Source organism: Acanthochromis polyacanthus, chromosome 21 (assembly GCF_021347895.1).
Source record: "Acanthochromis polyacanthus isolate Apoly-LR-REF ecotype Palm Island chromosome 21, KAUST_Apoly_ChrSc, whole genome shotgun sequence".
NCBI lineage: Eukaryota > Metazoa > Chordata > Actinopteri > Pomacentridae > Acanthochromis > Acanthochromis polyacanthus.
Window position 1 is genome coordinate 1,196,196 of NC_067133.1, and position 19,847 is coordinate 1,216,042.

General features: G+C 39.8%; 2 protein-coding genes across 3 annotated transcripts in view; both read left to right on the top strand.

Moving 5' to 3' along the window:
• brsk1b (BR serine/threonine kinase 1b) overlaps window positions 1–15,289 on the top strand; it is a 41,139-nt gene extending 25,850 nt beyond the window's left edge. The window contains exons 14-20 of one of the 2 annotated variants that reach the window (XM_051940961.1): window positions 611–1,223; window positions 2,776–2,824; window positions 4,167–4,290; window positions 4,425–4,526; window positions 6,049–6,157; window positions 8,184–8,273; window positions 9,283–15,289. In XM_051940961.1, coding sequence (XP_051796921.1) covers window positions 611–1,223; window positions 2,776–2,824; window positions 4,167–4,290; window positions 4,425–4,526; window positions 6,049–6,157; window positions 8,184–8,273; window positions 9,283–9,506 — 1,311 coding nt within the window. In that variant the 3' untranslated portion in view covers window positions 9,507–15,289. The remainder of the gene's footprint in view (window positions 1–610; window positions 1,224–2,775; window positions 2,825–4,166; window positions 4,291–4,424; window positions 4,527–6,048; window positions 6,158–8,183; window positions 8,274–9,282) is intronic. The other variant, XM_051940962.1, reaches the window with a different exon arrangement.
• Window positions 15,290–16,626: 1,337 nt separating this feature from the next.
• The window catches only part of cpt1a2b (carnitine palmitoyltransferase 1A2b), a 54,399-nt gene continuing 51,178 nt past the window's right edge, over window positions 16,627–19,847 (top strand). Inside the window, exon 1 of the mRNA XM_051940966.1 lies at window positions 16,627–16,832. The gene's annotated coding sequence lies outside the window, so the exon portion shown is untranslated. The remainder of the gene's footprint in view (window positions 16,833–19,847) is intronic.

The following is a 19,847-nucleotide window of genomic DNA, read 5'->3' on the forward strand; positions in this document are numbered from 1 at the left end:
CAGAAATTTGGGGAATTTTTTGCTGCATTTTTTAATTTTTTTGAGACAACGAAACAATATTTTTTCGTGCCCGTAAATAAAGACTACAGGAGGGTTAAAACATCTCAAATTAGGAGGTTACATGAAAGTGAAAATCTATTTTTGAGTGAAAAACTGCTATTTTTTTAGCATGTCTGGCTTATTTTAAGACACCCAAGCTTGACAATCCTGGTAAATATAACTAAAAATAAGTTTTCCCAGCTATTTTTAAGATCTCAATATTCTAAATACCATATTTTATTTCAGGAAATCTTACCAAGACATTTTTCACTTGTCGTATTGGCAGATTTTTTTGTCACTTATTTCAAGGTAAAACTTCCTTGAAATAAGTTTTTTTTCTAGTTTTGAGAGGGGCATTTTGTCCAGTGTGCGTCTTCTGACATGGACTATAAGGGACTGACGGACACTCACATAACAACACGACAGAGTAAAGGTCACCAAACCCATCCTCCGTTTGGTGCATCTTGTTGCTGAATCATGTCCATGAATCATATTTCATGACCATTGCTTCCTGTCTCATCTGTCCATACCTCTGTCCCTCCTTCTGTCCATCTCTCTGTCTGCCCATCAGAGCCCGGTCTTCACTTTCAGCCAATCAGAAGTCACCTCCACCTCCGCTTCCTCCACCAAAGACCCCAAACCAGGAAGTGCCACCACCCCTCGGCCTGCCCGCCCGGCGCCCGACCCAAAAACCCAGACCCTGCCCTCTAAGGGCCCCGCTGAGCGGCCCCAGCTCCACTCCATGAAGTCCCTCCCTCTCCAGACGCCACGCTCGCCCTCCCCTTCCCCCTCCCCCCTCCTCTCCCCCATCCCACGCTTCTTCAACTTCCCCTCCCCGTTCACCTTCAAGTCAAAGAACGCCCACTCGTCCGCTAACTCCTCTCCCACCCCTCCTCCTGTGTCGCAGGTCACGCCGCAGGGCTCACCGCTGCCCACCCCGCTGGGCACGCCCGTGCACCAAATCCAACACCCTTCCTCCACCACCCCTCCCTCCTCTTCCTCCTCATCTTCTTCTTCCAGAGCGGACGGAGCCGGCGGGGCCTCGCTGTCGTTAACCCCGCCCTCCAGCCCGGGCGGCAGCGGCGGCATGGCGGCGTCGAGCTCCGCCCACTGGAGAACGAGGCTCAACTCGTTCAAGAACAACCTGCTGGGATCCCCTCGGTTCCACCGGCGCAAACTGCAAGGTGAGAGGAGACAAACTCGGAGTGAATGTTACGTCCTAAAATCAGTCTTAGAGCTGAGGAATGAAGCCACGTTGTCCTTCTGTGTGAACTTGATGCTCTGATAGCAGTTTAAAGCAGGGGTGTCAAACATGAGGCACACGGGCCAAAACCGGTCCTCCAGAGGGTCCAATCCGGTCCTCAAAGTGTAAAAATCACAGAGAAGACATTAACAGCAGATTGTAAATTAGTAAAACTGTAAATTTAAAATCATTTCTAGAGCATGACAAGTTGTTCTGATCATAAAGTAAAATACTAGATTGCTCATTGTTCTTTTGTCACTTTGTGTCTTATTTTTGTAATATTTTGTCTTGGTTTTGTTGTTTTTTGTCTTTTTTTTGTCTGACTTTTGTAATTTGCCTCATGCTTTTGTCCTTGACTTTCTCGTTTTTGTCGTTTTGTATTTCCTTTTAGTTTGGCTTGTTTTTTTGTCTTATTTTTGTCATTTTGTGTTTTGCTTTATTGTTTTGTGTCGCATTTTTGTCTTTTTGTGTGTTTTTTTTTGTCTCAGTTTTGTTGTTGGTCTGTTTTTGGTCATTTTGTTTCTCACTTTTGTCATTTTTTTGAGTAATTTTTGTCGTTTATCCATTTTTTTGTTGCTTTCTTACCTCTTTGTCTAATGTTTTGTCTCTTTTTTGTTTTGTTTCATGTCGTTTGTCTCATTTTTTTTGTTGTTTTGTGTCTCATTTTTGTAATATTTTGTCTTGTTCTTGTTTTTTATCTTTTTTGTCTGACTTTTGTCATTTTTTGTGTATTTTTGTCGTTTATCCATTTTTTTGTTGCTTTCTTACCTTTTTGTCGAATGTTTTGTCTCTTTTTTGGGTTTTTTTTCGTGTCGTCTGTCTCATTTTTTTGTCGTTTTGTGTCTCATGTTGGTCATTTTGTATTTCGTTTTTGTAATATTTTGCCTTGTTCTTTCTGTTTATTCTTTTTTTGTCTGACTTTTGTCGTTTTGATCATAAAATAAAATCCTATATCATTCAGTTCCAGATGACTGAATGTTGTGTTCTTTTGTAGACACTCTGTGATCTGGAAGTTGTAATGTGTAAATGATAAACTGAGGCTGAATGTTGCTGAAAATTAATTTATTTTTCCTAAAAAATTTCAGGTTATTCATGATGTTTTGTAAAAAAGTGTGAACATTTTCAGAATGTACTTTTTTGCACTAAAACCCAGGAAAACTTCAGAATTGTCCTTATTTATAGGTTGTGATTTTACCGGTCCGGATCACTTTTGATCAAATTGTTCTGAATGTGGAACCTGAACTAGAATGACTTCGACACTCCTGGTTTGAACAATCAGAGCTCCTCTATTCTGCGTCTGCATCCAAGTAGGATCTGTTATTACCCAGTCAGAAGCACGTGTCCCGCCTGTAGCCTGCGGCCGTGTTGAGTAATGTCTGATTTTGTGATAATCTGTAATTAGGGCAATTAAATTAGAGCCTGTCATCACGATTCTCTGCCCTTTTCTCTTTTTTTCTTCCTCCTCTCTCCCTTTTGTCTGTTTTCGTTTTCAGTCCCTACATCAGAAGACATGTCCAGTTTGACTCCAGAGTCCAGTCCAGAGTAAGAACACGTGTTTTAAATGCAACGTGCAGTTTCATGCTTGTTTGCTGCTTTATATGATGTGGAACATGTTCTGTTTGCCATGAGTGAATGGCTACAATAGCCATGCCAATTTTCAGTAAAAAAAACTAGTGGAAAATATCGTATTTCCGCACATGATAGTCCATCTTATTTTAAAGAACTTTAACCTTGAAATAAGTGAAAAAAAATCTGCCAGTAGAAGAAGTAAAAAATGGCTTGGTGAGATTTCTTGAAATAAGATGTGATATTTAGAGTCTTGAGATCTTAAAATTAGCTGTGAAAACTTATTTTCCCAGGATTGTCAAGCTTGGCTGTCTGCAAATAAGCCAGACATGCTAAAAAAACAAAAAAACAGTAGTTTTCACTCAAAGATAGACTTTTGCTTTCATGTAACCACGTAATTTAAATTTTAGATGTTTTAACCCTCCGGTTGTCTTCATTTACGCTACCAAAAAATATTGTTTCCTTGCTGAAAAAAAATCTAAAAATTCCCCATATTTTCAGGAAGAAAATTCCTTAAAATTTTCCCTTAAAAGTTTTATGTAAAAGAAAAATCTTAAATTTAGCAAGAAATAAAAATTTAAAAAATGAAAAAATCTAAAAAAAAAAAGTAAATATTTTCAAAAGAAGAACAAAAATCTTCCAAAGAAATGCTAAAAATATTTAAAGTGATTTCCAAAAAATGTTCAAAAATTTCCCCCAAAAATTTGAAAATGTGGAAGTTTTCACTGTGAAAATATGTATTATTTTCCACATTTTTAAACTTTAAAACGGGTCAATTTGTCCTGCAGGATGAGATGAGGGTTAAAACAAGATAATTTCAAGATTGTTTGACTAAACAAGATATTTAAGATGCGTTGTCATAAAACAAGTCCCTCCATCTTTTGCTGAAATGTCTCTTTTTCAGTGAATTTATCTTAAATCAAGTGAGATGAGACATTTTGACTAAAAAAAAGACAAACAGACTTGGTAAGATTTGGAGTTTTGCAGGGCAGGACTATTACTATTTGAAACACATCATTTTCAAGAGACGCAGTCAAATCCCTAACTGATTTTACACGACCTTTGGTTTCGCTTTGCTTACCTGTCTGAAACTTAAGTCTGCTCAGACAGGCAAAGTTATTGACCAGTTGGAGAACATACTGCCTCTAAAAGTTGTCTAGCTGTGCTACATTTAAGGTTTCTTGTGTGTTTTCTGGTGAATTAACTTTTCTCTGTGCTTGTATTGGTGACAGCAGAGGGCTCAGAGATCTGTTTTATTATGTATGAAATGTGTGAGTGGAGCTGCTTTGTCACACATGACGTTTTCGTTTATTTGCAGACTGGCTAAGAGGTCCTGGTTCGGTAACTTCATCAGCCTGGAGAAAGAGGAGCAAATCTTCGTTTTGATAAGAGACAAGCCGCTCAGCTCCATCAAGGCCGACATCGTTCACGCCTTCCTTTCTGTGAGTATAATCAAGCTTAGATAAGCCCCGATAGCTTCCAGCGCTGATATATAATACTCCTGGTGGTGTTAAAGGCACAGATTTATGACTTGATCTTCCACACTGAGCAACATCTTTTCCTGTTGCCGCTGCAGATCCCATCCCTCAGCCACAGTGTGGTGTCGCAGAACAGTTTCCGGGCAGAGTACAAGTCCTCCGGTGGCCCCTCTGTCTTCCAGAAGCCTGTCAAGTTCCAAGTATTATTTCCTTTTTTGACTTTTTCACCTCTGACTGAAGTTTTTATCCAACATCTCAGTGCTCCCTCATACAGAGCGTTTCACTGTAATTGTCGTGTGAATATGAATTTTGTTTTGCAAACCTCAGCTTGGAGTCTGACCTCCCTCTCATTTTTTTAAATTAAAAAATAGAAGTCTGCAAGAACTCAATAATGCATGAAAAACCACAAATGCATGTTTAAAAATGCACAACTCTGTAAGGATATGAACTAAGGTAAGCTCGTCACTGTTTGTGTGCTCAAACTTAGTGCAAAAATGTGAGAAATACAAAGGTTTTTGGTCTATTTACATGTAAATTGTATACAAACTTGTTTTTGTGCTCTGTTAATTGAAAATCTGCATGCGCCTGTAAATTGCTTAAGATAGCAACAGCAAGTTTTTAAAAACCCTTCTAGGCATCTCTATACAGGGCGTCCTCGGTTTATGGCGTCCTCGACCTACAGCGTTTCATCGTCATGTCTGAACTGGTCATGTGGAACTATGATGAGCGGAGCGGACGAATATGCGGCAACAAATATAATTGAAGCATCAACAGCAATATCAGTCCGTTACAATATTCTGTTTCTTGTAAAATGATTCATACATGCATGAAAGTCATTGGTATTTATGACTTTTATGTAGAACTGATTTTGTGATGCACGTAACGACTGTTTACATTTTTGCTGGAGTTCCAACGTACGGCAAAAATGGACTTACACCCCATGTCAAAAGTTTTAGGACACTTTCTCATTCACATAAAGTAGAACCTGTCCTACAGCTTTTGACAGGGGGTGTATCTACCACATTTGGTACACATATGCAGCACATCAGGCTGAACAAAAAAGTCAGTGACAGCCACATTCCAAACCCAACAGGAAGTGAGCTATTTTGCCTTGAATGTCAGATTTTGCCCATTTTTCATTTTTTTCTAGAGCGAACTCCTCCTAGGGGGAAACTCCAATTCACCTCAAATTGGGCCAGTAAATACAGGAGGCCTTAATGATCCAAAGTTATTAAAATCTTTTTCCAAAGTCAAAGGGCGTGTCCGTGGCGGCCTCTGGAATTTTGATCCTTCACCATGAAATTTCAAATGCTGTGTAAATGCCCTGAACATGCTCCAATCTGCCTGAAACTTTACATGAATGATCAGAGTCCTGCCCTGATCACATCCATGTGATGAAATACACCCCCTGTCAAAAGTTGTAGGACAGGTTCTACTTTATTTGAATGAGACAGTGTCCTAAAACTTTTGACAGGGGGTGTACATTGATCTGTAGGAACGGAACTCCGACATAAGTCGAGGACCCTCGTATTGTGTGTAAATAAAATTATGCAGCGATGAATAGTCTCCGTAGAGTTAATTCGCTTTACACAATCTTTAACCAACTTACTCAGCTTCACCCTGGAGGCCACTACTAGTACAGAAAGCCACCCCAGTATAATCATTTAAAAGATGCTGTACCAACAAAGGGGCTTAATATTTTTCTTCCTTTAACTCCTGCAGGTGGACATTGCTTTCTCAGAGGGCGAGAGGGAGCGAGAGAGGGAACGAGCCGAGAGAGAAGGAAGGAGGGAGATGGGCATCTACAGCGTGACCTTCACTTTAATAACAGGTAGGAGACTGTGGTTCCAAGGAGACAGACAAAGAGGGACAGGAAGCTGGAGACGAACACTTTTATAGGTTAGATGTGATCAGATAGAAGTAAATGAGTGTCTTATAAGAGCTTAATAACTTTGTTTGGACTGTCTCACTCACACAGCAGCTTTACATCAGAACAATAAATTGCTCGATGTTAGAAAGTTAACTTGAATAAAAATTGTAATAATACTTGCATGGCACTTTTCAAGACACTCAGATGCTTTATAAAGTAGGTAGGAGCACAAAATTAAAATACAATAAAAAGTGGAGAAAGGAGCATGTAGAAAAGGAGGATTTATGAGTGTTGAAAAGGTGCGTCTTCTTGAATATGAGTGAGGAGGATTCTCTGATGCTTTTGGGGAGCGATGAGTCTGAACAGGAACCCTGAAAGTCTGAAGCTCTATCATCTGAACTACACAAGCTCTAAATACATTGGAGTCTAAAACGTTCAAATGTGCACTGCGTCTTTTTGGCTATGGGTAAATGAAAATGATATTTTACCGCCTGTAGTTCTGCGATTAACTGCTGACTTTTCCCAAGCTGCCTCTGGACCGTTATGAGTAACAACAAGCTCAAGCCCCTGCAGCCTTCCATAGGAGAAATGGATGGATGGATATGTAGTTGCTTTCAAAAACAAAGATTTACAGCCCCTCTGTTGGCACCAAACAGTCCAACTGCATTGTATTGTGAAGTCAGTACCATGAAGAACCAAATATTTAGGCTCCCGTGTGTATATGAATGCTTTCTCTCCATCTCTGTGCTTCAAAATTATATATTTAGTCACGTTCTTTTCAATGTAAAATCGTCTCTTCCTGCCTGAAAATTGCTTCGATGTAACTCTTCACATCTAAAAATCTAAATATCAAATTTATCATGTCATTTAAGTTCATTTAGGAGCACCCGGCCAATGACGCAGCACTTCCAAAAACAAAAAAAATCACCGAATTGATGTATTTTAGCTAAACATATAAAACCACGAGTACTTTAAAAAGGTTCTGTTGGTTCATTTTCAGCATCTATGTCAGCGATTATGCCGACTCATTGTGGAAAACCCACAGTAGTGGTTGGATTTAACTTTTTTCTTGTTCTTTACTCAAAATGTCGACTTACATACATCCCCAGTCTCATCAGAAACGTGCTAATGAACAGCCCTAACAGAAGCAGCGACAAAGCAGACAACTATTGAGTCACAGGGAGCATTTTTACATCCATTCCCTTCAGGTTTTGGAAACTTTGACGTGTACTGACAGGCTTCTGACGTCATCAGAGTATGTAAAGGACAGAAAATCATCTAAGAACTGTTCCAACCTCATCCTCATGTAAATAGTCTTATTTAAAAAAAAAAGCATCTTCTGTGTATATCGTGTTCTCTGCGTTTTTGCACTGTGTGTTTCAAATTTTTTATTCTTGTACTGTCTTTATACTTATTTTTGTCTTTTAACGGTGAACTTTTCCCACTGTGGGATCAATAGAGTTTATCTTGTCTTGTCTTATCTTAAAGAATGATATATATCTTCCAAAATATATATTAAAAAGAAGCAAAGCTTGTGCATAGGGATTCCTTGGATTTGTTGGACTTTCATGTATGTTTTTGTCACTCTAAATTCAGCTTGTCAATCTCCATAATTACTAATAGTAGGGTCCTAGCCTTAATATTTATGTTAGGTTACAACGTATAATTCTCCAAAAGTGTAGCTACATTGTTACATTAAGTAAATTTATCTCCATAGACTGTAGGGATCAGGCTTAACATGTATTATAGTCATGTAGTAGTAGTTTGTGTATTTTTGTTTGCTTTTGAACCTTAATATGCAAATTACTTTGGTGAAATCACACTTTAATCTTGCTATTTTTGTAGGTTTTTTTTTTTTTTTACTGTAAACCGCGCAGCATCTGGTGTTTCAAATGTGCTGTACAGGAATACATGTGGCTCCGCTTTAAACCTGTGATTTTAGACTAGAAAGCTAATGAATCACTAAGTCGATCCTCTCTGCTTTCAGGTCCCAGTCGCAGATTTAAGAGAGTCGTAGAAACCATTCAAGCTCAGCTCCTGAGCACTCACGATCAGCCTTCTGTGCAGGCACTAGCTGGTGAGTAACACGCATTCACATCAATAATCAAGAAGCTTTATTGTCATCATGTTTCTCCACAGCAAGATTTCGATGGGTGACTCCCAGCTATAGATAAAAGATTTTTAAAAAGTCACTCTATATATTAGGGCTGGACCCGAATATCCCGAATATCCGAATATTCGTTCGCTACAGCGGTATCCGGATATTAATTTTGATAACCGAATATTCGCCGCCGCGAATGTTACTGTCTTCCCTCCGCCTTCGGCCCACATCGGCTCATACCGTCGTGTGATCACATAAACATATACACATATGTCTATGTGATCACCCCCTCCTCCCCCCAGACGAAAATAGGAATATTCGGAGCTCGTCTCTTCCCTTCGCCTTCAGCCCACTTCGGCTCATCCCACCGTGTTCGGCTCATCTCGGCTCCTCCATTCGTGTTTGTTACCACCCGAATGACCGGGTTGCTGCCAACTCTGACGTCACGCTTCACTTCGTTGCATAAACACAAGACAAGACGCCGAAGACCTCCGCTGTTTGGGAATTCTTCAGTTTAACTGAAGACAAAAGGAAGGCAAAATTTGGACCCAGGAGACCACACGAATATTCCGAATATTCGGGCCGTCTCTGCCTCAAGCCGCCGCCACCACCCCCACCCCTTCAGACGTTAGGGGGCAGAACGAATATTCGTCTTTAATAGGGCCCAAATATTCGGAGGCCAGAAACCACTATTTGGGCCAGTCCTACTATGTATAAATAAAATAAAAATGCTCAAAATATATAAATATGGAAACAGAATTAGTGCAAATGAGCAGTAAGATGGGTGGTAAAGTGTAAGACTCAGTTCTTTATTGCACATAGTGTGTCTGTTTGTGTGTTCAGGGGGAAATCAGTTGGACAGCTCTGGTATAAAAACTGTTTTTAAATCTTGACGTTAGAGTTTTTATGTTCCTGAACAAACAGTCCGTCACACGTGGCTGCAGCGTCACTTCTTCCCTCCTTGATTCTACCTGTCGCCCCTCAGATGAGAAGAACGGCCAGCTTTCCCGCCAGCCCAGCACTCCGTCGCGTCAGAACTCCCGGCGCTCCGAAAGCGGATCGGATCGGGAGCGGCCGGAGAAGGAGAACGCGGCGGACGGGTGCAGCAGTAGCGGGAACAGCAGCGGGACCGTTCTACAAAGACGAGGGTCGGGCAAAGACAAGACCAGACTCCTGTCGTCATCCAACGGGACGCAGTCTCACCCATGAAAAGAATGTCGCGGAAGAGAAGCGAGGGTCGTCCGCCTGGCCTTTTTCTCTTCCTCCCCTCAGTCCTTCCCACATTCTTTCCTTCCCTGTTTCCTCACTTCCAGCCTTGCTTCATACTTTTAATTCCAATCGACGGGATGGAAGAGGAGGGGGAAGCTTTGTCCTCGGAGCTGATCTCGGGATACGACGGATAATTCCCCCAAAAATGGCTGATTTTAGCAGAAGCGTATATGTGTGGAGGCAGGTAAAGCTGGTCACTAGTCAGGCCTAAAGGGCAGCTTCACCTCAGAAGGATGAGCCTCAAGAATAAAACTAGAGGAAAAGCTCACAGCCAGGGAAAGTTCACCCACTCCAGCAGATCAAGAAAGCACACGACGTTCCCTCCAACCAACCAACCAACCAACCAACCAACCAACCAACCAACCAACCAACCAACCAACCAACCAACCAACCAACCACATGCAACGACCTCAACAGGAAACCTCCCATCGATCAGTCAGAACGGCTCGGGAAGATGGTGGCCAGTGACGGAAGGCATCATGGCATCTTCATTTCTCATTCCTTGACCGGCCAGCTGTCACCTGAAGTCTCCTCAGCATCAGCAGACGTGATTGGAAGCCTGCTCTCGGCTCTTCTCGCTTTCTGATTCAGGACAACTCGAGCAAATCGACGAAACGAGGACGTCTTGTGAGAAAAGGACGAGAAATATTAGAGGAGCCTTGGTTGTTAAAGTGGGTTATTTATTGTTGTGCTTTAACAATCAAAGAGTCTGAGAGCAGAGGAGGAAATGACGGAGAATGAATCTGATGTTGACATACGACAAACACAGCTTTTCTTTGAGTGTATGAGAACCCCCACAGTTCTTTCTGGATTACAATGATAAAGCTATGATACCGTATTGCCTTTAACGGAGGAGTAAAAGTAGATAGCTAGGTAGATTTAGCCCCATTTCTTGGACACTACTCACACCACAGGTAGATTCCCTCGTCAGTGAAAACCTCCTGCTGGGAGAGAGAGAGGTGATGGATAGGAGGTTAAACCGAGGAAAGCCGGCAGCAGGTCTCCATTTGGTAGCAAAGGAGGGAGAAAAGAAGAACAAGTAGCCTCGTAGGTTCACTTAGAGATGAAAATGAAAGTTAGTTTTGTTAAGAGATGGGTCCGGAGTTTTTCTAGTCTTACTTTTACAACGTTCATATGTCATATACACAATGACTTAATGTTTACTGGAGTTTTTCCTTTTCTAAATGCTGACTGTGGAGCCACACGTTACAAAAATGACCCAAAAAATAACCCAAAAAACAAATCACTTTAATCGTCATTGTACAACGAAATGGAGTTTGATGCTCTCATATTGAAACAACAGATAAACACTAAAAAGAAACACAAAACATGCAGTTAAAGGTGGGCTGCCAAATGCTCGTTCTTTGTCAGAATAACACTCAATAAATCCCTCTGCTAACACCAGTGGTGCAGCAGGTTTGCCAGACTCGATGCTCTCTTGATAAGTAAATTTTTTCAACATGAGCATATTTAAGACCGCTCTAAAACTTCTTACCAATAGAAATTTACATTTTCAGCCACCTCACAGCACTAGCCTCGGCTTAATTCGCTTTCTAGTGCTGTTGATGTCATCTGCAAGTGGTAACCTCTGGAGCTGAAAATGCAGAAGCGCCAAAATCGATGCAGTTCCTCAAACGTCCACTAGAGGCTGGTTCCAGAAGAGAGTCGATGTCTGTAGACCTCCATGTTAAAATGACCAACTTTACAGCAGAAATAAACATATTTACAGCCTTATACTAAATCAGTTTTGGTCTCTGTAGCTAATTTCTCTGTTCATGTCAACTGCACAGGAGGTGAATTAACACGTTAAGCGTGTTCAGTGGCAGTCCGTTGCTCCACATGTGCTCCTTTTTGCTCACACATTTCTATACTTGTTTTTAACAAATGTAAGATACCATAACTGTCAGAAACTCCTCATATTTCAGTCTCAATAACAGCTAGAAGGTTGACATCCAGCTCCAGCCTGCACACGGCTATCAGGACAAACACGCATATTGAATTTATGAAGCTTAGACAGCCTGAGGCTCATCGTAGCGTAACTTTTGAGTGCATTCTTTAACTGTTGTCTGCCCTATTTTTAACGATGCAGTCATTTGAGGAATCACTACAGGTTCAGTATGGACAGAGCAAGTAGTAACGCTTTTAACCCTCCTGTTGTCCTCATGTACGGGCATCAAAAAATATTGTTTCCTTGTCTGAAAAAAATCCAAAAAAAAAATCCCCAAATTTCTGAAAATTTGCAAAACCTTCAGGAAGAAAATTCCAATACTTCTTTAAAAATTTCCCTATAAAGTTTTTTTTTTTTAATTTCCCAAATTGGGCAAGAAAATTCTTGTAAATATTTTCCCAAAAAAATTAGTAAAAATCTTCCAAAAAAAATCCTAAAAATATCTAAAGTGATTACATATATTAGTAAAACGTCTGATATTGTCTTTAAGAACATTCACAAAAAAATCTACCAAAATTCAGCAAAAAAATTCCCCAAATTTCTGAAAATTTGCAAAACCTTCAGGAAGAAAATTCCAATTATTCTTTAAAAGTTACCCTTAAAAGTTTTATTTCTAAAAAATCTCCCAAATTCTTGTAAATATTTTCAAAAAATGAGTAAAAATCATCAAAAAAATCCTAAAAATATCTAAAGTGATTACCAGTGATTATCAGTAAAACTTAAAAAATAAAAAAATAAAAATCAACCAAAATCCAGTGAATTTTGCTGGATTTTGGTTGATTTTTTTTTGGGAATGTTTTTAAAGAAACATTTTTAACATTTTTTTTCCACCAAAAAATGTTCAAAAAATTCCCCAAAATGTTGAAAATGTGGACATCAGAAGTTTCACGGGTCAATTTGACCCACAGGACGACACGAGGGTTAATTTAAACTTCATATGGACGTGTGAATGTTGTACGAAGAACGGCTTGAAAACTCCAAACCTCTCTTTTCACCACGATGAGAATCGACATGAATGAAATGACGGTACTTTAACGTGACAGAGGCTGGTCAGACTGAACCACCAGGTGTTCAGCCGCCCAGCCTCATAATTAGACAACCGAAACCCTTCATATGTTCTGTTTGCTTTGACAATAGATAAGAATGGTGCAGGGCAGCTCTAAAGCCCCAATAAAAACCAGAGGGAGGAGAGAGCCAGGTATGTGGAGCTGAACAAATAATGTATGTTTCACGAGAAGCAGAACAAGAAAAGCTGCAAAGAAGGAAAGAAAAAAGGACTCGGGTGTGTCTGCTGTCATAAAAACTCTGCCTGGGAAGGAAAAATTAAGCCACAATTTAAGAATGAAACCTGCTTGTTTTATTTTTTACCGTCTGTTCCTTCTTTTTTCTTCTCTGCTCCGGCCTTTATGTGTTTGTTTTTTTGTTTTTTGTGCAAAGTAAAGGGTGGAGTTACCATGTGAATGTCAACAAATGTTTCTGAAATTACTGCAAGAGTGTAGACATATTTTTGTTCCATATATTTATTGAGAAAATGTATTTATTTATTTATGTATTTATTTATTTATTCACCGTGTATTTGTTGAAAGTGTGTTGTTTTTCTGAAAGGAGAAGCAGGAGACGGGTTAACAGACAGGGGAACAGCCGCTTACAAGATGTCTGCAAAACTGCTTTCCCTGAGAAAAACTGAAGACTAACTCCTCTCCTGTTTTCTTCAACGTTCTGATAATCGATGCTGCAAAAACACCTTCCAGCTTTGTATTGTGTTTCTCCCGTTTAGTCTGGATTTTGTTCGTTTGTCGTCACGTTTACTACCGTAGATGTTCGACTTTTATGAAGCTAGACCAAAACTTCACACACAGCCAGACATAAGCTTCACGTGGAGGACTTTTTAAATTTTATTTCTTTGCATTTAACCAGCAGATACTGATCGATGCTGAGGTATTCACTCTCAGCCGTTTGTTTACTTTGTTTTTCTTTATTCTTTTTGCCACCTACGGTAAAAGCGAGCAGGATGTAGAGCTGCTGGAATGTGACAGAATTATTTCAAAGTCATCTGTGCTTGTATGTGTGTGTCAGTATGTATAAAAAACACACACACAGGCCTTTAAAATTCATTTTCTGTTTCAGCCAAGTGAAATAATTCCCCACAGAATGAACCATATTTTCATCTAAAGCCACCAGCAGGTCAAACTGTTCATCCAGGCTACATGCACATGAATATGAATTCTGCTGTGTTTACACCCACTGTCCACTAATCTGTAGTTTCAGGACCCATAAAGGCAGAGACTTCTGGAGACACTGCTGACCAATCACTGATTTATGCTCCTAGTTTTTCTGAAGAAAATACAGAAATCAGTAAATTAGAGTAAATTAGTAAAGCAGCAGGATTTATTGTCGATAAAAAACCAGCAGTTGTTCTTAGCACCCCAAGAAAACTAGAGCTACTGAGCTGTATACAGAGCTGGTATAGTCATTCCTTGAGAAGCATTTTGCACTTAATCATCCAAACAAGCACTAAACATTCCTAAATCACTTTCAACGGTCTTGTCGCACAGCTGCACATGAAAGGAAACTATTTATTGGCCTTTTTAGTCATTTTTATGCTTCGACATCCTTGAATTTGGATTGAAATTTAAATGCAAACTTAAACTTTTTCATAATATCTTGTCTGATGAGGATTTGGCTTGGTTTTGGAATAGCTTTTGAAGGATTTTGGGAAAGTTTTCGTAGGATTTTCAGTCTGCGCTGGGTTTCAACCTTACATTTACTGTTGATGTCTGATTATTTCCTTGTTTCTGCCGTAGTCCGAGGCTTTCTCTTCCCATCCCGGTGCTCTCAGTGGACACCTGTAGGAGAATCCAGCAGGGAGATGCACACTTCTGAAAGGTCAGGGAGGTTTAACGTTACACACACTCACGAAAAGAGAGGATCTTTTTTTAAACACAAGGTCAGATTCACCCCTTTACATCCACACTTAGAAAGAAGCTAGATAAAGGATAGAGATGAGGAAGACGGCTTCTCCACAACGGGACGCTCGGCTAGTTTACGCAACACTTCTCCCATTGAAAGAAATCTCTCCCCTCCCTTCCTCATCCCTCCTTTACCCCTATTCACCCTTTCACTCCACATTTTCTACACCCCCCTCCCATTCCTCCTCTTTGTATTTCTTGAATCCACGCCCATCCTCGTCCCCGATGCACATATGTCTCCCCCTTATATAATCACCCCTCTTGTACACATTTTATACACTGTATACTTTGACGCAGATGCTGTGTACGTTTGTATACGCTGTGCCTGTCTCTGTCTCCATTGTATGCCATTCATATCTATGTAGCGTTCACTATGTTTTATCGACACTGTAGTCACCATACAACTCTTCCTCTCATCATTATTGCTCATTCTTCTTCCTCTTCTTCTGCAGTTAGAATCGTACAACTATAATCTCATGTCTCATGTCTACCGCCCGTCTTCCCCTCCATCCGACCACACAAGCCCCGCCCCCATCTTATGACCCTCCACTCCACACAGTCGAAGAAAGGGTTTGAACTCTGGAAAAAAACAGCAAAAAAAAACAACAACAAAAGAAAGAAATGGAGGGAGGAGGAGGTGCGTAGGGGAGGGTGGGTCGAGAAAACTGCTCACACGATTAATGATGATGACGACGACGAAGAGAAATGTCTGTAGTATAATTACAAAAAAGGAAAAGTGCACTATTATGACAATGATTATTATTGCCTGTGAGAAATACTGACCAATAAACAACAATGGAAATATACACGGGTGTCCGTGTTCTGTTTCACAGCATGAAAACGCAAAATTCTTAGTCGGAACGGCAGCCAGACTGATATTATAGTTAGCATCTTGGTTCGTTTATTTACTTCCTGCAGTCAGTTCAGTCATATAATATAGATATGCTGTACTATGCAAACCCCAAATTTGCATACTTCAAGATTCAGCACCCTTTGAACCTAGAACATTGATTCAGATAAGAACGAGCAAAAATAGGGATGTAAGATAATATCGGCCCACTGATATTATCGACCCAATAGTGGCATAAAAATGTGATATCGTTCAATATCGTTATGCCTTTCATGAAAACCGATAAAATAATGCCTGAATTTCGCCAGCATTTACCGGCTCATAGAGGGAGAGAAGGAGAGTGTAAACTGTGTTTTGAGACGATTAAAATTATCTATAAATACAGCATTATTTTCCTCAACTAAAGTTGAAGTGGTTCTCAAAAAAGAGAACAGATTGACAAACAACTTTAAAAAGTGTTCATAAATTGTATCTGGATCAGGGTCTTGTTTGCTGCTGTGTTCTTCTCTGTCTCCTCATAGAAAAAACAATTACACTCAATTTTTTATGTTAATTTCACCTTCAGTAGATTGGAGAGCATGAATGGAGAAACAGGTGGCTAATCTCCTGATTTAAACCCTTGAAAAATTATAAATCCTTTGAAAATATAAATTAGAATGAAACAAAGTAGAATCCAAGTCCCAGATACAGATACAGATCCATCTTTGTGTTGATTCTACACAGTGTTTGTGTGTTGGTCATAAAAGTCATATCAGGACGTGGGCAGGGCTCCACCAGTGACGTACTCATAAGAATAGCGAGAGCTCTCACTCTGAGAAAAATCCAGAGTCCAAAAGATGCTGAACGAGATAAACCATACTGCAGCAGTGTAAAATCACATCCAGTCTGTGCGTAACGTGTTGTATATGCTTCTATACACTTCTGCTGTATTCTCTTATTTATCTATACTACCATTCTACATTGCTGCGCCACTTTGTCATTTGTCTAGTTTTTTGTTGCTTCGTAGCTTTTTTGTCAATTTTTTTGGCTTGTTTTTGTTTTGCTTCATGTCATTTGTCGAATTTTTGTCATTTTGTTTCTCGCTTTTGTGATTTTGTGTCGTTTTTGTCATATTTTGTCTTTCTTTTGTTGTTTTTTGTGTGACTTGTCATTTTGATCATAAAGTAAAACATTTTATAAATACCTGTGACAAAATGTTGTGTTCCTTTGCAGACACTCTGTGATCTGGAAGTTGTAATGTGTAAATGATGAACTGAAATTGAATTCATTTTTCTTCAGAAATTTCAGGTTGTTCATGATCCAGCCATCCAGACAATGGATGGATGGATTCTATTCTACGCCTACATTCCTGCAGCACATTTCCGGGTCAGAGTGGCTCCTCTGTCGAGTCCCCCTATCTGTGCGGTGATTCTACTGGAGCTTTTACTCCGAGGCGGCGGCACATCAGCGGCTCCGCGTCCAACTTCTCACCGAGAAAACATCCACGAAACACACCTCAGGTAAACTCACCCGCGTGTTTTATCACCCCTCTTCGGATCTCCGCATCAGTTTTGTCTGAATTCCGAACATTTAGCGTGGTTTTGGCGTGTGAAAGCATCGCGCTGGGTGGGACTTGGTGCCGGGCATGAATGGACCTCTGTGGGCGGACTAGCTCCGGTTCTCTGGGCTAACACTGTGGAGTTCACACAAGTGTTGTAATGTTGGGTGTGTTGCTGTTTCTGCTCTGTGTTGTTGTTTCCTCCCGTTCATAGACACGATGGAGGGCAACAGCAACTATTTCCTCAAGTCCCAGACAGGAAACTTAGCTATTAAATACGTTATGTTTAATACTTACTCTTGCTAGCTGTGGGGAAGAACTGAAGAAGAACTGAATCTGAGGCATATTTTAGATGTTTTCTGCCCACTGAGAGGAAACGAACACTCCCGTTAGCCTCCTGGCTGTTCATTTCTGTGTATTGTAGTTTAACTTTTGTGCTATCACGGCTAAATAGCTGCCTAAACGCTATTTAATGCACATTTCTATAAGCTTATGTAATAATATCGTACATACTGTGAGGGAGCGTGAACGCGCGTTTCTTCCCGCCGCCCCTCGTGCCCGCGCGCCGGATGAAACTTGCGGTTCTTCAGCTCCTGCAAGTAAAACCAGTTTATCAACCACTTTATCAGCACCGTGGGCTCGGTTCAGAACGAAGCTTAACTAGTATGCAAACTCACTGTGTGGTTCAACAGAATTTGACTCAAATAACCAGTTTTCTGTGTTAAATTATTGTCAGGGGTGGAGGTTTACTTACAGTTACTGATCACATCCAGGTGGGTTAATAATAAATGAATGTACCTTTATTACTTTTGGGTTACCTGAATGCCAAATATGCAAAGTAAGGCAACAGAACATACTTTTTTGTGATGTGTGTGCATGTGCATGGCAGTTTTGCCAACTTAGATGACTTAACCGGACAGACACTAAGCTGTTACAGCAGCACGGATATTCAATAGAAGCGTAAATCATGAGACAACACAGAATATCAGGGTATAAAGTGAAGGTAAAATGAGATTAAAATATAGAAAAAAATCAACAGAATATACAAGATGCAAATGACATAAGAAGGTATGAGTTTACAGATACGCATCCAAGCATGACCTAAGAACGTGCAAATTGTTGGGAGCATCTCCCCATAGTGCACTTAAAAATACAAATATGCAATATGCATGACATAATAAAAGTAATAAAAATGTATTTAAATATACTTATTTTTAAAAATTCTAATAGTGATTTGGGTGAACTGTTCCTTTAACCATGTAAAACCCACTTTTGCAGTAATACAATATCAGCAATTTCTTTTATTATTATTTTCTACTATATATAAATGAGCAAAAAGATATATTTTTAATTATATATATATATATATATATATATATATATATATATATATATATATATATCGGTTTATCTATATGGATGTGTTTTCCAATTTTATTTTTTTTTGCTCATTTTTTATATATTTGTGTTTATCTATTTATTAATATCATTTTTTTAGTTATTTATTTATTTTTTGCTCTTTTTTTCTATATTTGGGTCTTACAGGGTCAAGCAGGCCAGCAGAACAGATACTATTGTGTACCCAAGTAGAAAAAACAGTTCACTCATTATGTCCTATAATACGATAATGGCCGTATCAGTCGACTGTGTACCTAACAACAGCTTTTTATGAGTCCTTTTGTTTCTGCCATAATCTGAGAGTCACTTTAGTGTGTAGAAAGGTCACTCTGGATGTGTAGCTTCTGGATGCCAGCAATACAAACGTCCTGATGACTGAAACTGAAAAGTGGTAATTTTCGTGACCGGATCAGACTTGTTTTCTGTCACTTTAAAGGAATAAAGTTACCATTATGTGTATCCTAATTACTTAACACTGTTACATGCATTCTGGTTTGATGCTTTTAGTGTTTTTTAGCCACCGTGATTATTTTGATTCCTGCTTATAGCTGCATATTCATGCAATAATTCATGTGCAGCTTTATTTAAACTGCTCTTATTGGCAGTATTTTTCCATAATAAGGAGCTGAAGCCGTATGAATCGGGTTGAAAATGTTACCGACTTCTATTTGTGTGAGATTTGATCACTGCTGGGACGTATCTCAGTTCTGTTGGATGCTCATTAGACCCAGAAATCAACAAACCCTCGGAGGCTAAATATTTGCAGCCTGAGTAATTAACTAGTAACCACAAGAAAAATAACAACTGAATTAGGACAAGTTTTAAATTGGGTTACCGCCGAACAATATGGAAAACAAATTAGATCCCTAATTCCTTTGAAGGATACTGGGATGTGTCACAATTTTAAAGGAATGGGAATTTTACATTTCTTTTCTGCTGAAGCAAAAATGATGGGATTGCTGCTGCAATATTGGATTTAATGGATATTGCTTGTGGCCATATTGCAGCTTTGATCATTTTGCTTAATTGTTTGCCACTTCTTTGTTTTGTTCTTCCATTGTGTCTCATAATATGTACCTGATGATGTTTGGAATTGACAGGAATTGTTAAGATATTTGGCTTGTTGTACTGGATATGGCTAGGGCTGCAACTAATCATCTGAGCATGATATGTCATCAAAAGCGGAAGTGAGCGCACAATGCAACAGAAGTCAGCGTCCGACTGGAGCGCGGAACACGGACGGACATATTATGTATGCACGATGCAGCGCGGATGTCCACGTTTAGATACAGCTGTATAGTAAACGCTGACATCCATGTTTACGATAGATCGCGAACGTCCGCGCTGCATCGTGCATACATAATACATGCACGATACAGCGCCGATGTCCGTCCGTGTTCCGCGCTCCGGTCGGACGGTGATTTTTGTTGCATTGCGCGCTCACTTCCGCTTTTAATGACGTGTCGTTCTCAGACGATTAGTCGACGCGTCATTAGTTGCAGCCCTAGATATGGCACATCTCTGTGCTCAATGTGTGCAACCCGAACCAAAATTGTAAACTGTATTATCGTTTTTTTTT